General features: G+C 53.8%; 1 protein-coding gene across 3 annotated transcripts in view; it reads right to left on the bottom strand.

The window, feature by feature from the left end:
- The window catches only part of LOC126528993 (protein argonaute-2-like), a 76,009-nt gene that overhangs the window by 54,577 nt on the left and 3,990 nt on the right, over positions 1 to 17,442 (bottom strand). For all 3 annotated transcript variants that reach the window (XM_055069548.2, XM_072290049.1, XM_050176596.3), the window contains exons 2-5: positions 13,367 to 13,800; positions 8,490 to 10,526; positions 6,515 to 6,742; positions 5,449 to 5,797 (exon numbers count right to left, since the gene is read on the bottom strand). In XM_055069548.2, coding sequence (XP_054925523.1) covers positions 5,486 to 5,797; positions 6,515 to 6,742; positions 8,490 to 10,526; positions 13,367 to 13,800 — 3,011 coding nt within the window. In that variant the 3' untranslated portion in view covers positions 5,449 to 5,485. The remainder of the gene's footprint in view (positions 1 to 5,448; positions 5,798 to 6,514; positions 6,743 to 8,489; positions 10,527 to 13,366; positions 13,801 to 17,442) is intronic.

Consider the following 17,442-nt stretch of genomic DNA (forward strand, 5'->3'; position numbering starts at 1 on the left):
ACGAAACCATTACCGCTTCCACCTTGCTTCCTGTGCGATCAGCTGTCGGATATGTAACAGTTTTCACTATAGCGCACTGTGCTTCAATCGTGCTGCAAACTGTGAAGCGGTGGATCGAAGACGTGCGCGCAGTATAGATGGCCATGAAAATAGTCACTGGCCATATTAAGGAATGTGTGTGACCAAGATCACGGACCGCCGCTACATTAGGACAGCCTGTGTCGCGGGCCCTTCGCGATGCACGAACTTAGGCATTATTCGCCCGCGTTGTGTCGCTAACCTCCAAAGAAAGGACTGGAAACCCCGGAACGTCGGCAAGAGAGTACCGTTCGTTAAACTACGACAAAGGGAGTAGCGCCGCTTCTTGTAGTTAAGTTTCACGCACGTTATTTACACACATCTGCCCCAACTGGCACGTAAGCTTACGCCCACTCTGTCGTTAACGTATCAGGAATAAGTGAATGGGCGCGCACTTGAATATATGCGCATTTCATACGCACAATAAATTATGGACTACAACAGCACACGAATGGTCGAAGCGGAATGTTTCGCGATGGTCCGCAAGAGCAAGCGAGTAGCATGTGGGGAGCACACGCGCCCATCTTCCCCCGCGCCGTCGCGTCGAGAGCCGGCATAGACGGGGGAGAGGCGCACTATGCCCTCTCCCGATTCTCCCTCGCTCTCGCGACGCGCACGCGCCCTTCCTCCGCGACTCGCGGGCAGGCAGCTGACGGGCGAGGAGGACATTCCCCTCGCCCAGCTAAAAAGGTACAAAACAGCGCGACCGGGGGAGACCCTCCCTCTCGGAGGCCGGACCGATAACCTGCCGGACTGGAGTACCTGCTGATACCCGTGAGTGACCACGTTGCCTGACTATCCCGGGCAACGAGGCCAGACTATTTATTACTATTACGGAGAGGACGTCCCTCTGCGAGTGTTCGCTATTGCTAATAGCAATAAACGTTGTTACCGTTGACACCGCTGGTTGCCTTATTCGTTCGAACCCGGCGTAGCCGCGATTCCCGCGCTACGGGTTGGGAGTACCACGAAGCGACTGCGTGGGGCTAGATCCGGAGCTCGCCTTCAGCCCTAGCCGCACGCAGAGTGGAACCCCCACAAGCAATACTAGATCTTTGATACACGGTATTACAATGCACAGAACAACTACATTTCAAGCCTCGTGCGCAGTAAGAGCAAGTACACCTCGCCTTAACCAGAATGCATTATGGGGTTTAACGTACAGCACAGCAACCCGCGGGCTGCGGGGCACTGTGGGCGGCTCTGGATTAATGTCGACCACTTGGGTTCTTTGTGCATCGGAACTGAGCACACCCGGCCGCCAGCGATTAGGCAGAATCACTGCCTCCTTGAATCACGACGAATATTTAGCCCCACTTCTAGAACAAGCACTATATACACTGCTCGCGCCGTTTAAACATAGCTTAACCAGTTGCGGAAGTGCTTTTACGTATTCTCTGAAGATGCATGACCAAAGCTTGGTGTCGTCCACCTAGTCACCGTCTACGGTATCTCCCGAAACATAAGATTTATAAGCCGCACCATTGTCATACACATCCATTGTAAACACGGAGGCAGCTGAGGCAAGCAATGGCGGCGTCACCACGGGATAAAACATGGCAGCGCCCAACGTTACCAGTATAGTAACGTTGGCAGCGCCCACGGCATCGCCGCGAAAAGGGTCAACAAGCCAACGCTGAGCGTGCAACCCTTTAATGATACCCTTATATAATGATATAAAGTCGCAGTTCCGATTAAAAATAAAAGGCGAAGCATCAATTGCGACAGCAGATAATTGGACAGCTTTACCAAGTCATTAGATTTTTCGACGTACCGCATGTTTCGAGCCAAGAGAAGACTTAAGTGTATAAGAAAAATTTGTGTGCGAAGCGCCCGCATACTTTTCATCATCATCATCATCATCAGCCTGGTCACTCCCACTGCAGGGAAAAGGCCTCTCCCATACTTCAACTACCCCGGTCATGTACTAATTGTGGCCATGTCATCCCTGCATACTTCTTAATCTCATCCGCCCACCTACCCTTCTGCCTCCCCCTGCTACGCTTCCCGTCCCTTGGAATCGAGTCCGTAACCTTTAATGACCATCGGTTACCTTCCCTCCTCATTACATGTCCTGCCCATGCCCATTTCTTTTTCTTGATTTCAACTAAGATGTCATTAACTCGAGTTTGTTCACTCACTGAATCAGCTCTTTTCTTATCCCTTAACGTTACACCTATCATTCTTTCCACGTGTGGAAATAAGAATGAAGAAGCTTACGTGTGGTCTGGTCTTTAGTTTCAACGAGTCTTCGAAACTTTTTTCGAGATTGCGCGATCTCCGACCATAGGCGCGCGAAAACACCACACACGAAGCCACGAACAATCTCGTGCCCATCAAGCCACCGTCCCTCCTGGCTCACGCATTCCCCCCGCGCCTACAGCAAATGGCGCCGTGGGGCGCAGTTGGACTTTATACGAAACATCACGGCGACGGGAAAAATTCGTCGGCAGTGTTCCTATGATTGATATGGCAATATTATCCAATTTAACGAAGTACTTTCGATTCGCCGACGCAGAGCTTAACGCGCTGAAAAGCGCACAAGCCATTAACTGAACTCGCAACTTCTCGCCGAGAAAAAAAAAAAAAGACGTTGCGCGAGACCCTCGAGTTGAGAGTTCGTTGCCTCGGTGTCTCGAACACCAACAGGCTCACTGCATCGGGGAACCGAAAGCAGTTCTTCAAAGCGAATACTTCGCAAAATCAGTTTTCGTTAAATCGAGGATTGGCCTCATTCATCCACGGGGATGCTAACTGCCTTTAGGAAGGCCGAAAGAAGGAGCGAGCATACAGAAACAACGAAGCGTCACGTAACGCCGTAAAATCGCACAATGCTGCAAGCACCAACTTACACTATAGTAAAAACATTCGGCAAACGGGGAGGACCACAAGTGGCAGAAAATGATAATAGAGAGTTTAGAATAGGGGCCCCGAAGAAATAACGTCGAAGCCACTGCACATGCGCGAGACGCAAGCTGCGTTTGGGTTTTGCGTCGGGCACGCTATTTCACTGATTACGTGGGAGCCCCAAAAGTGGCCCCAAAAGATTTGCGTAAGCAACCATGGCGGCAGCCATCTAAACGACGGCTCTAACCTAGCACCAAACGGGGTTCGATTCGCGGTAACGCGTGAAGTTCGCAAGCTAGGAGAAGTGACTGCGGTTACGAAGATTGGTTCATTAGACGCCTCTGATTCCGAATTCGACTGTCGATTTTATGGCTCGTAGCTAACACGGCTTAGCTTAACTGGTGAAGGCAAGGCACGCAAAGTTTGTTACTCAAAACTAAGCGCAACTAATTGCTTGCTGCTTGCAGAATAACCTCTAAATTGTAATTAAACGCGAAAACACGCAAGTCAATATTACTATTCCTAACATAAAATGGTATACTTTAATTATTTCTAATAGCTTTTCTTTGACGCCATAGTGGCGCTGTCGGCGCAAGACGCTATCCGCAAACGCAAAGCAAACTCTTCACCCCTGCGTGCCCCAACGCTAACACCCGCAAAGCTCTTTGGGGCCCCAATCTATTGGGGCCCGTATTCTAAAACTCATTTCTTGCGCAGCGGCGTGACAACGCACGCACAATCGACACGCACAACCGCCATCCATCCATCCATCCATCCAACATACTCCCTTCACACACAGTCTCGTGAAAAGACGTCATCTCTACAACCCCTCGCGATCTTCCTTTCCTCAGACAAAACGGGCAAGAGAGGCAGTGGCGAGCAGCAGTCTATAGTGCGACAATAACTGAGGATGCCCAGAAGTTTTCAACGGTCGTCATTTGCAGCTAACCACCACTTTACTACGAGTGAATTTTACAGAAGTGCACGGAAGGAACAATATCTCGCATTTGTACGCGGCCTTTTTGTGACCTGCACTGTTGCACGCAGTTTCTCGGCGGGTGTCAAAAGGGCGAAAAAAGAAATGAAATGGATCATTACAGAATGTGGGCCCCGGATATCACTTCATTTCTCACGCCGAATGCTGCGCGCAACAATGCAACACTTAACACTGCATGCAAATATGAGAAGCTAACGTTCGTAGACGTCACATCGCGTGGTTTTCGCACGTAAAACCTCCAAATTCCAATTTTAAAAACTTGCGCTGAGCTAAACTTCCTATCTTTCTGCGACGGTTTGCCGCTTTGACTCGCATTTTTTTTTTTTTTTAAGTGCTGGGTGCAACGTCGTCTTGTCACTGTCTCGTGACGACATAATTACGCTATTCTGCAAGTCTATAGCTTATCATGCAGGCAACACCTCGAACTAAAGTAATTCCGAGAATGTTGCACGCCATAACTACGCGCCTGTGGTTCTTTCGCCGTGCACGCCCAATACACGATGTACGGAACGTTCTTGCGTTCCGACTAAACTATTCGCTTTAAAAAGGAAAATGAAAAAAAGAAGATCGCAGTTCTGCCGAAAAGGCGAAGCACCGATTGCGATAGCAAATTAGATAGCTGTACGTTGTAAAAATAGTAGTTTTATCGGCTGTATAACCTTGTAACAGTTCGCTTACGAACTAAATTAACAATGAAAGAATGTAAGCGTGACTCAACGAGGACGCAGAAAGAAACAGACCCACGGGGACCGCGCTGTCTTTGCTTCTTTCTACGTCCTTGTTCAGTCGCGCTTACACATTCTATCATGAATTCAAACCAACTAGCCAGTCAATGCGTTTTAACTAAATTAACCAGCACGGTGTCACGCGCGCACAGATAAACATGAAAACACATCGCTCGATGACGGCAGAAACTGTGAAAACGCTGGAGATAGGAATCGCGGCAGCAGCCACGAGCCAATTGACCTCCGTGCATCTGTCGCTTCAACGCGCACGAAACATCGAAAGCACTGCGCATCCGAAGCTATCGGCAATACGCGCGTTCTGCAAACATCGCAGATCGCTTTGAAGATGAGGCCCGCGCGGGCGCGCACTTCAGCCGCGTCGCAGACCGCTTTCAAGACACACGAGCGCCGGCAACGCGTCCCTACAACGCGTCTGCACAAGGCATCTACCACGGCGTCCGCGATTCGCGTGGCCAATGCCGAGAAGACGCCGCGGTTATCTCCACTCTGTACTGAGCGGCGGGCGAGGAGCATATAGAGGAAGAGAGAAGAACGCCCCTCCTCCCTCGCCCCCTTGCCTCGCGCGCCACAGGCGAGGGCACGAATCCGGGCCGCGTTCCTCGCTCGCGTGCGCGAGACTGAACCGCGTTCGCCGGCTCACCCTCGAACTCAACTCGTACGGAATCTCACGGCGACGGCGACGGCACAAGTGCGCCGGAGTGTCCATATAATTGCTATCGCAACAACATGAAATACGGGCCATCGGGATTATCGCCAAGACGCGACTAGTGGTCCACCCACCTCCGAGCAGACGACGAAGCTTGCCGGGGGGGGGGGGTCACACGAAGTACATGGCCGTCTGCAGGGAGTCCAGAACCTTGACGGCCTCCACGTACTGGCTGGTGGAGACCGAGTCGGCGCTGCCGCCGGACGAGTCGCTGCTGGAGCTCGAGACGTCCACCTTGCTCATCACGTGGTTCTTGGCGCGGTACGCGGCCAGGTGGGCGTAGTACACGGGCGCCGGGATGCTCACGCTGCGCGCGCACCTGGCGTACGTGTGGCACAGGTAGTAACTGAGCTTCTGCAGGTCGTCGGCCGAGAAGTTGGAGTCGTCCCACACTATGTAGTAGTGCGAGGGCTTGCTCGTGCCCTGCGACGCGCCGGTCGCGAGTGAAAAGAAAATTAAGAAAAAAGAGAGAGGACAAGATGTGTCGTTTATAGGAAGATATGGCTCGTCGCGTAGGTAGGAAAACGGGGCGTTCGTTCTGCAATGTAACAAAGAGCGATATCGCAGTTGCGCCGATGACACAGCACGTAGCAATGAATTGTTGATACTCGAGGTCCGTTCATAACGCGGGATATATTAAAATACAGGGGACGTTATTCTCAGACAATCAACTTTAGAAGATGGTTTCACGTTCGCGAGACTTCGCGATAACCGGCACTGGACAAATGCGGACAAGGGACCGGACAAACGCGTTGGCTCTCGCCGTCAGAGTCCCGCGAAGGTGAAAAACTATCGCCGGAAAGTGTTCGCCGGCGAAAATGCCGCCTCATGCAGCCTCCCGCAGTCGTCGTGAGCACCCTTTTAAGGCTTATCCAGACTTGCAGATCTAGTTGTTTTTTTTTTAGTTCAAGATAGGTCAGGCTATAGAGATCGACACTCATTTATTACGAGATGGCGGGAGCATCGCTTTAAAAACGCACGCGTGTACCCATTCCGTTTAGCAGCAGGCGGCCATCAGTTTCGCGTTCAGACGGTCGCCGTCAAAAAACGCACTCCGTAGTTTACGCAAGTCTGAACAGCGCTGCTATCGCCAAGAAGCCGTTACGCGTTTTCTTTCTTTTCTAAGACGCGCATCCGCACCTGGATGCCGAAGTGGCTGCACAAGAAGAAGTCGAAGTCCAGCGGATGAGTGACCACGGAGTCGACGGTGGTGCCGGGAGGCACGTTGCGGCACTTGCCAACGCCGTCGCGGTCGCTGGCCGGCATGAACCGGGTGTGGTGACGCTTCTGTACCACGATGAACGTCAGGGCCGGCTCGTACGTCTCGTTGGGCGACAGCTCCTGGCAGGCCAGCCGGATGGCGCTTACCTGCAACGGGCGGCGAGGAGGAGAACGCGCTCACTGCACCCGCTACGAATATACGCTTATAACGAATATCGGATATAACGAACACATTTTTCGCGTAGCACGCGACTTTGTCGCGACGGAGGTTCGACATTCGCAGCGCGTTTAACTGGAGCCAACTTCTGTATCGCAAGCGTGGAGACACCGGCCGGCTGGCTCTCGAGTGCTTTGCAGCGTCGTTGTAGGGAAGCTGCAGCTTCACCGCATGGCACAGCGACAGCTCTAGTTCCATCACTGCAAATATCTCGTGGCAAGGGCAAATGTCTCGTGGCAATGCACGTACCCATTGCCAGAATGTGCATTTGAGATTTCACGAATGTTACTATACGCAAAAGCTTCACTTCCACGCTTCGAGCGAGCATATGACCCAGTAAGGAAGGGACCTCAGCAAAGCTCTTCTGCACCTAACTAGAAACGCTGGCCACGAGCTTATGCGCATTGCTAGGGCACATCTAGCGGCAGCGAGCGTACAACAATGCTGAAATTGCGCACACTAAGAGGAAGCTTTAGCTCGGGCACAACTCCGACGCGCCCTATTCAAATACATGTAAAACGCAGGAACGCAGAGATAACCCCTGGACCGATTTTAATGAAATTTGTTGCATTTGAAAGAAAGTAAAATACTAGTGACTGTTGGAAGCGGAATTACCAACTAGCTCAGGTTTCTGTCGTTCTAAGCTTCCATACTACTATATTTTGTTTACATTCATATGTAGCATATCCCTTCTGTCCGCTTTCGATGTACGATTAGATACAATTAACATAATTGCATATATATATATATATATATATATATATATATATATATATATATATATATATATTGCCACGTAGGTGACTGCGAGCTGGCTGGCACGCAGGCACGCAGTTAGGCACACTACGTCGGCAACAAACCCGAGAGTTTATTCGGCGAACATGTGCCCGAAAGCAAGCGAACGCACGATTCGGTGACGGCGAAAACAGCAAGCGCGCTTATACGGCGTTCGTCGGTCTGACAAAGGAGGCATTGGTCTGACACAGCGCAAGCGGTGGTCCCGCATTTGTACCTTATTTGCGTCGCGTAATATTCGAGACGCGTCCACGACGCCGCGCGCGTCGCTACGCGTATAGACAAGAGAAGTGGCATAACACGCGTGAACGGTGAAGCCGAAATAAACGCACGTGGCAATATATACTCGCTCCCGCGCTCTGGAAGGACGCCTTGAGCGCATTTCTAGAGATATAATCACTCGCAGCGCGAAGAGAACTGAAGCAAGAAACTCGCTTCGATTTGGCTCGGGGAATTGGGCCATGGCGGCAGAGAGCTACATATACGCTCAATCTCGCAAGTCATTCGCAGCGCTGCCGGAGGTACCGAGGCGTGCGCAGGCAGTATATCTTTGCGCAGCAGCATATATCTCCGAGCGTGACGTGATTAATGGCAGGATTTCAGTTTTTACTTGGTGCATCATACGTTACAGCGGTATACGCGACATGGTGGGTCATTTGAGCGCGCACGTCGTGTATGTATATACCGCAAATTCAGCAGACGCCGAGCAGACGACGCGGCGTGGATGAACACATACCGAGAGGCATTCGGCCTTCCATATTGGTTAAAGGGTGTCCTGCAGCTTTCCACAGTGCTGCAAACGACTTGTGAGACGGAGTCTAAACAGCAAAGCAATTTGGCCCGACCCCGGGGCAGACGACAAGCAGAAGTGATTTCTCTCACCTCCCGATTGCGAACCTCCATGAACTGGCCCTCGCTCACACCGTCGCGGTAGAAGATGATCCGCTCGGGCTTGTGCTTGGTGGCGCGGTAGAAGGCCTTCAGCATGTCCTTCATCATGTCCTTGAGGTCTTTGATGATCTCCACGCGCGCCGTGGCCGCCGAGTCCTCCATCTGGATGCGGATGGAGGCGTGGAACTTTGACGGGATCGAGTCGAGGCTGCCCACGCACGCGGCGATCGAGGGCCTCAGCTTGTCCCCGGGAGCCGGGTGGGTCACGTCCGCCCCGATGATGATCACGGGCTTCTGGAAGATGGCCGGCTTCTCCTGCGACAGCAGGCTGTTGTTGGTGCCGCCAAGCTTGGCGTTGATCTTCTGCAGCAGGTTGGTGACGAGCGCGGCGTTACACTTCTTCACCACGTTGTTGTCCATCACGCACTGGGTGCGCAGCCCGATCTCGGTCTCCGCCACCTGCTTGATCTCTGCGTAGTTGGAGTTCTTGGCCAGCACGATGACGATCATCTCGAGGTTGGGCTGCTTGCGCTGCTCCTCCAGCAGCACGGAGCGGACCGGCTTGCGGTTGGTGTCGGCGGCGCCGATGTCCAGCGGCTGCTCGATGCGCATGCCCAGCTCGTGCCCGACGCGCACGAGCATCTTGGCGAAGTTCTCGAGGCTGTCGCGCTGCGCGAACCGGCTGAGGTTCAGCAGCGTCCAGCGGCTCAACGTCGCAGCCTTGTAGAAGTGGCGGCCCCGGAGCTCCCAGGTTCCCTCGCGCGGTTTGCTCACCGCGTTGTTCTCGAACACCAGCGACGGCGGCTCCAGCACCCGGCCCTTGAGCTGGGTCGGCTCGGTGCTGATCTTGATGGAGAACTCGCGCAGACACTGCTCGCTGCTGCTGACCAGGTCGCGCACAGACTGGCGGATCTCGTTGAAGCGCTTGGCCGGCGGCTGCGCCGTGCGCTTGATCATCTCGGACGTCTGGTTCTCGTCGAGCTTCTTCTTGCAGTGCTGGCCCTCGACGATCTCGCACACTTCGAGCGGCAGGTAGACGGGGTGCGTCGCGCTGCCGGTCTGCACGCAGGGCAGGTTCGGGTAGTTGAGCCGGCCGTACCGGTTCTGGAAGTAGTCGGCGACCGAGCACCGCGAGCCGTCCTCCATGTTGAAGTAGAGCTTCTTCGCGGGCTCCTTGGTGACGCGGATGACCTTGTACTTCCGCGGGTACGGCAGGTGGGTCACCTTGACGCGCAGGCCCTTGAGCTCCTTGTTGAGGCGGACGTTCTGGAAGTCGCGCAGGTCCCGGAAGTCGCCCGCGGTCATCTCGCGGCGGCCCTCGCTGAAGATCTTGCACATGAACGAGATGATGGGTAGCGGCTCATAGAAGGCCGTGGCGGACATGTCCACGTTCAGCATGGGCTTCCACTGGGCCGGTCGCACGCTGGTGTAGTAGCCAAACCAGACCTCGCGACCTCCGCCGAGCGTGTTGTTCTCGTTGTGGGGCGGCGGCTTGAAGAAGGACCGGCCGACGGGCGTCAGCTTGATGGACGGGCCGTGGCGCAGCACGATGTCGACGGCCTGCAAGACCTCCTGGGGAACGGTGTTGACGCGGTTATCGAAGACCGCGTGCAGCGCGTCCAGGTTCACGGTGGCCGCGTACTGAATCTTGACGACGAACTTCTGGACCCGCTGGTCCTCGTCCAGGTCGACCGTGAAGGTGCGCTCGCGGAACTTGAGCTCCCGCCGGGTGTAGAGGTTCTTGCGGCCGTCGAAGGCCGGCACACAGTTGCTGAGGTCAAGGCGGTACTTCTTGACGAGCAGCTCGATGACCAGGCGGTTGATCTTGGTGCTTATGCAGCGGTACTTTCGGTTCTCGGGCACCTTGACCTCCTTGCGGGTCTCGGAGAAGATCTCGACGTCGTAGTGGTACACGTTCCCGGCCGGGATCTCGACGGCGAAGTGGTTGGCGGTCAGCTGGATGGGCCGGCCCAGCCTGCCTTGCGCCGGCCGCCGTGGGAAGTGTGACGGAAGGGTCCGTTGGATCTCCTGCGAGCATCGCGGATGATGCGATGACACGCGCGCACACACAAGCAGAATGGAATGACGCGGGCCCATCGCTAAAAGCGTCCCAATGTGTGTGTGCGCACGCATCAGTTCAATAACTAGTATCGATAAACGGCTACCATTATAAGCCCAAACAAAAAAAAAAACGTACAGCGAATGGTCACCTCAAATAGACTAATAGACTAAATAGACTAATCAACGCCTTCGGGCCTTGAAAGTACGTGAAATAAATAAATAAATAAATAGGCGCCTACCAATCCGGCACTATTGACGCGCCTTAACCACAGATTGGATCTAGGCCAATACCCAGAATTCTTATTCGTGGGGGGGGGGGGGGGGGCAAGCAACCTAAGGTAACTTTTCTATGAAAATGAGGGGGGGTACCTTTACTCGTACAAATGTTAACGCCTGCCATTCACCATAAAGATGCGTAAACCCGCAAAAGAGAAATGGAAATAAAGTGTATCTCACAGGTACGACTGTGAGATACACCTCTCGTTTACTAGGAAACAAGGAACCACATCAAGTAGAGGAATATACATTTGCGGAACAATCACAGTTCTTTTGGATCCCTCGTTTACTGCTCGGCAAAGTGCCACAACAGACTCGTATTGTTATTTGTGAAGTTAGAAAAACACCTATACATAGGCACAGCAGTGAAGTGGCTGAGCGACCGGAGCGGTGCAGCCGCCTGGTGTTGTAGAGCTCAATCAGACAAACACAGAACTGAAATTGCAGTAACCTACTTTATTCTGCTTCGCTGCTGGTGCAAATTTTAGGCAGCGGCGTAACTGTGTTCACAATTTACACCCCAGGTAAGAAGAATATAGTAATTGGCTCTGGGTTTAGGTGGTTGAGCTTTGCATCACCAGCTGGCGCCACCAACCTGGCCGCTCACGTTTACGCCCCCGACGATCCGGCAATCCGACCAAACCGCCCCGGTTTGCCGGAATAGCGGACAAGTCTCAATAGAGACCTATTCAATAGACGCTATTCCGGTAAACGGGAGCGGTTTGGGCAGATTACCGGATGGTCGGGCGTAAACGTGAGCGGTGAAGCCGCCTGGTGTTGTAGAGCTCAACCAGACAAACGCATAGCTAAAACTCACCATATCCTGCTTCGCCACTCGTGCAAATTTTTGGCAGCGGCGTAATTGTGAACACGATTACGCCACTGTCGAAAATTTACGCCAGCAGCTAAGCAGAATATAGTAATTAGCTCTGTGTTTGTGTGGTTGAGCTTAGCGCCACCAGCTGGCGCCACCAATCTGGCCGCTCACGTTGACGCCCCCGCTAAACCGGAAAACCGCCCGCGCTTGCCCGAATACCGGACACGCTAAAAGTCTCTAATGAAGCAAAAGGGCAAGTTAAACGCAACTGGCGTTTTGTCCGGCCGCAACTGTTTTCTCGTGCATACAGACCAGCTGACTACGAACCGAATCGCTTTTTCCTGGTTCCTGGATCAGCCTAAACAAAGAACGTTGAACTAACGAAGCATCAGCATTGCGCGTGACCATTGAATAGGTGGTGACCACTGAACGCATCTCGAGTTAATCGCGCGGGCACCGAACTTATGTGAAAACTGGCCTTCACATTCCAGGAGATGCCGATAACTACCGCCATCCAAAAGGCGTGAAAAAGGCAGTAAAATATTGACCGCCGAATAGCTGTCAAGTCTCGAGTTTGATTTGGTGGCGGCTTAGGAATGTGTGTGAGGAGTGGTGGCATGGGTGGGGAGGGGGGAGGTATGCCGCTTAATTACCCCCCCCCCCTCCTGGGTTCGTGCCTGATTGGGTCATTAACAGCGCTTTAGCTGAATGAACGGGCAGATGCTTCTGAGCGAAAACGCGAGATATTGCTTTTGCTTTTAGGAGAACATGCGCAGCTACAACGGCAGGTACACCTTCACGCTGAAAAGTATTTTATGGCAGCGCACAACTGTTATGAGGGAGCAGGAGGGTGAAAGGGACAAGGAGGGAAATACCTTTCCCTAACCGGTTGAGAGAAAGCAAAATTCAACCTTCAGAGCCCAACAGTGTTGCACGCCCTGGTCAATGTGAGAGCTCCGAAATGTTCCGCTCTCCATTGGCCAAACTGGTAAACCGAAGTGGTGTGGTGATAAGTTCCTGCTTCCCCTCTCTCCAATGATGTTTATTGGCATCCCGTTTGAAACGGGGTCACGACAAATACCTAGCTTTCTCGGTACGATCAGGTTTTGCTGCATCTATCGCAGTCGAGCGTTTTGCTTATCCCTCCTCGATCTTTTCCATCTTCATTAAAACGTCTGCAAAGTACGGTTACCTAAGCCTGCAACTACTCCGGTTCTAACAACAACATTCCCGCTTTTTTTTTATCCACCAGTACTCTATCCTGCTTATCTCGACTGCTGCCCAGTTCCAATCCTAGCGCTTCTAGAAGGCGGACGTTTTGTACGGGTCTTGCGGGGCGAATACCCTAGCACCATATTACAGAAGTACCTGTTGCTAGGCTAATCGGTTCATATTGATCAATAGACCCCGTGCTCTATTAACCATGCTCAGTAGAACGATGTGCTCACTCGTTTCTGGACATTTGCCTGCAGCAGACATGTCTCCCCCGAGACCTCAAAGTTACTGTATACGCTACCTTGGGTAGCATATGCAGTAACTCTACGAGGTCATTCGTGAGCGCACCCCCAACTCCCCCCTGTGAACGACCGACCACCCCTCCCCTCTTCGAGCGTGGCCTTCGAGACGTCAAACGGCGTGCGCGCCGCCCGATCTCGGAGGACACGCTTCGATGCATACGCACGGAACCGGAAGAGCTACGGTAGGGCCTTTTCACCTGAATCCTGAGCTCGTCGCTCTGCGACTTGTCCCTGCTGATCCCGTTGCCGTGACCGCGCACAGCCGTGCCCGTTGGCGAGGGCGACGTCGCAGGCAGCGACCCCTCGGTGGGGGCCACGCTGCGGGCCCCGTTTCCGTTGGCGGTTCCCCCGCCGTGGTTGATGGCCGCCGAGGCGGCTACCACGTTCGCGCTTGTGACGGAGGAGGTGGTGGTGGCGGCAGCGGCAGCCGCGGCGGCGTTAGCCCGCAGCTGCGCAGCGGCAGAGGGCGCCACCCTCTGCGAGATGGCCTGCGCGAACGAAGCCTGTGTCGGGCCGGTGTAGGGGAGCGCCGAGGGCGCCACCTGGCTGCCTCCTCCCGGTACCCCTGCGACGACCGGGGAGCGTCCCACGTGTACCGTTCGGAGTTCTGACGCGGCGCAGCCAGCGGCCACTGGAAACGCAACAGCAGTATAGCAATTTATTTTTCTTTTAGTTATCGGATATTGTCAACCCTATTCTCAGAGTAATTACACTAGTAAAAACTTTTCGAGAACACTGATACGTAATATATGTATACGCTGCCATACACATATTCACATATATAAACACAGGCTACACATATTCACATACATAAACACAGGCATACTAACTAAGAAGCGTGGTGTCAGGCGCGCGCACAAGCTAACATGAACGCACCTCACTCGATGACCACACAAACTCGCTATCAAAACGCTGTCCTGAGGAAACGCGGCAGCAGCAGCGAGCGAATTGGCCTTGGTGCTGCCGCTCGCATCAACGCGATCTAAGCCGCGAACACAGCGCAGCGCGGGCTCTGTACCCGTCGCAGATGGCTTTCAAGATACAGCTGCCCGGCCGCCCGCAGTAGAACGCGCCCCCCTTTACTACCCTTCTCCACGAAGCCTTGCGCGCGACGGAAAACGGCGCGCTTCCCGTCTTTCATGCCCGAGATTGAGCCGTGATCGACGGCTAACCCCGCGCGCTTTCAGTCGCACATACAGCATACGGCACGCGGCGACGCCTTTATCGCCCTTGGACTTTATACGGAACCTCACGGCGACGGCGACGGTAGAAATGCGCCTGGAGTGTCCACATAATTGCTATCGTGGCTGTGTGGAACATACCCAGAGCGGGCCCACGTGGCTCGCGCTGTAAAGATCGCATCCCGTAGCCGACGACTCTGGCACTAAGCAGCTAGCGCCGATGGCGCAATGAGGAGCGGCAAACCTGATGCTACGTGCCGCCCCAGTGACACGAGCCATCCACCGACTACCGAATACGGCCGCTACTGCATTACGAACTCTGCATCGACCGCTTATACGATTCCGTTTGGACGGAAATTGGGTGCAGGGTGCAGATACTGTGCATTTTAAGGCTGTCTCCAAGCATTCATTCAAACACAACTTTTGAAGCAAAGCAGTTCTGCGTAAACCTGCAAGGTGGAGGAAAGCCCATTAAAAGGGAAACGAATTGTCAATGCAGCAAAAAGCTACCAAGGAAATCCATTCTGAGAATCCCGTCTGGGTTTCCTTTGCAGCTTTGTTCTGCACTCAGGTGAACATTTTTTACCCTTTCAGCTCCTAAAGCATTTCGAAAACAGTGGCTGATGAGACATACAACGCAGACCTGACCACGAGCACTTGAATACTGATCAGGTACACACGCGAACTCGCAATATGATTGACATTGCACAGTGGCGTAGCAGGAAATTTTTTTCGGAGATGGGGTTGGGGGGGGGGGGGGCAGCATAAACTAGACCGGGGACGGGAATCTGCAGGAAGGGGTGATGGGGATGGGCAGGCCGCACACTGACAAATTTCGGAGCGGGGGAGGAGCTTACGCGCCCGGTCTGCAACCCCTAGCTACGTCACTGGCCCTGCCGGCCAATCAAGACGCCTGCGCTTCTTGTCGGACCCTATTCGCATAAGGCTCACGCCATCGACACAACCGTTTGCACACCACGTCATCTAATACCGTTAAACCTGTTTCGATGCGAGAGCATCAAATGGCCCACTGAGCGAAAAAGCCGGCGTCGTCTGTGCAGAGAAACGGCACCTAAATTCCCATTGGCTGCGACGCAACGTCACGAGCGCGCCTCGAAGTATAACAGAGCTGCCGAATCGAAACACTGGCTCAGTAACGTTCAATTGTACATTAATACAGAGTTTTAGTTTAGGGTACGCAAGCGGCTTGCGCACGCAAGAACTAGGGGCGCCGGCGCTGCGCATGCGCAGACACCTACGTCTGGGTCTGCGCATGCGCAGTGCCGTCGCCCCTAGTTCTTGCGTGTACAAGCCGCTTGCGTCACCTAAGCTAAAGCTCCCTAATGCTTCCGCATATACACAACCTATAAGAGGCGGAAAATCGTCAGCGCTCACCGCGACAACGTTGGCGCGAACCAGACAAAGACCCAAATCCGGTTCTGTCCGGTTCACGCGACGGTTGCACACGAGGTCAACGCGCTCGTCTACGCAATCATCCGCAGGTCGACACACACGAATCCGAATGCGAGGGAATGGGAGAGGAAGGCGCGCTCACCGCAGCTGGCGCGAAGCAGAACGGCAAGCGCGTCAGCGCGATGCCGTTGGGTCGGCTTCGTCTCGCCAACCCCGTGCACGGCAGCGAAGCCTACGTACGGGGCTCGCGTGCAGCCAATGAGCGACGAGGACCTGGCCGCGTGTCCGCACAGGATGGAGGAGCGCGTCCGCCCACCCGTTGTGGGCTACCAATACGTCCGTGAACTATCGGTTCAATGCGGTTCGCGCGCTGTGGGGCAACAGATAGGGGACGTAGGGTGGGGGGGGGGGGGGGGGGGGGGCTCTTTGCTGGTTGTTTGACGCTATATCCGTAGCTTACGAGGCAGCTCACGAAGTTGGCGAGATGAATGTGCAGCCTACAGAGGGGGGGGGGGGGGTCATCGTGGTATCGCAGGCCCAATATAACCGACCCACGACGCTGCAAATCGAGGGAGGAAAAAAACGCAAAAAAAGAGCGCTCACCTCTACCACGGCCTCGTGGCCTCGCTAGCGGGACGGTCTCCATTGGGGACAAGGAACGTTTGTGGGATCCCAGATTTGCGACGACGAGGGAACAACGGCCTTCGGGCCGTTCGCGGGGGGGCAACGGGGGCGATGGCGGGCGGGGGGGTTGGGTCGCGCTCCAGCGAGGGGACCAGCCGGTGCCGGATGCGGACGAGCTCCTTCTGGACCTGGGTAGGCGGCGCGGGCCGCGCGCCTAGCCTCGGTCCCAGCGCGCACGGCAGCGGCCGCTCGGCCAATAGGAACGCGGGGCATTGTTGGTCACCCGCCGTGACGTCAGCGTAGAGGGGCGAAGCAACACCCGCGCGCCCAATCGCGCCAAACGGACCGCGGGAGATCGCGAGACCACGGACCGGGCGGTCGCAGTCAGCTCTTCGTCTTTGTAGGAAAACAATTAGCGCCGTATTGTTTGTAAATGAGTTTACTGAGTCAAAGAACTACTGGTGGCCGCGGTTGTTTCATGTTTTGCCATTTGGCGTAGTTGTCAGGGATTAAATGTACACGTACCACCTTAATTTTCGGCGACTTGTCCTCCTTGGCTCCTCGTGTGGTTGGTCAGTCAGCAACACCACGGTAATATTTCTCGGATCGCTCCTCTTGTACCCAAGGCAAGCATCGACTGGCTCGAGCGGCCAGTCGCGCGGCAATTTTACGCGTACTCGCAGGCTTCTCTCACACTCGGAAAAACACCTTTATGTGGCACGCATTCAGAAACAGAAAGCTGCATCGGGAGTTTTTCATTTTGCTCTACAATTCTCTCGTTGACACTTTTCATCTAACTATAATATTTGAGAGGTTGATTAATTAAGGAAGACTAGGCGAATGCAAAAAATAGTCTGAGTATTCAAACAACATTATCTTGGTTATGTTCAGCTACGTGGAATTTGCACATTTTTAAATCTTGTTACATGATAGGTGGGATACCCTGTACAGTAATATGTGTTTCGATTTCTCGTCCAAGTAATGTCCGCCTGTATGAATAATGCACCTCAAAGACTAGAATTATGTTATCTGCCACAGGCTATGTTAAAATAATT

The sequence above is a fragment of the Dermacentor andersoni genome, chromosome 8 (genome assembly GCF_023375885.2).
Source record: "Dermacentor andersoni chromosome 8, qqDerAnde1_hic_scaffold, whole genome shotgun sequence".
Taxonomy (NCBI): domain Eukaryota; kingdom Metazoa; phylum Arthropoda; class Arachnida; order Ixodida; family Ixodidae; genus Dermacentor; species Dermacentor andersoni.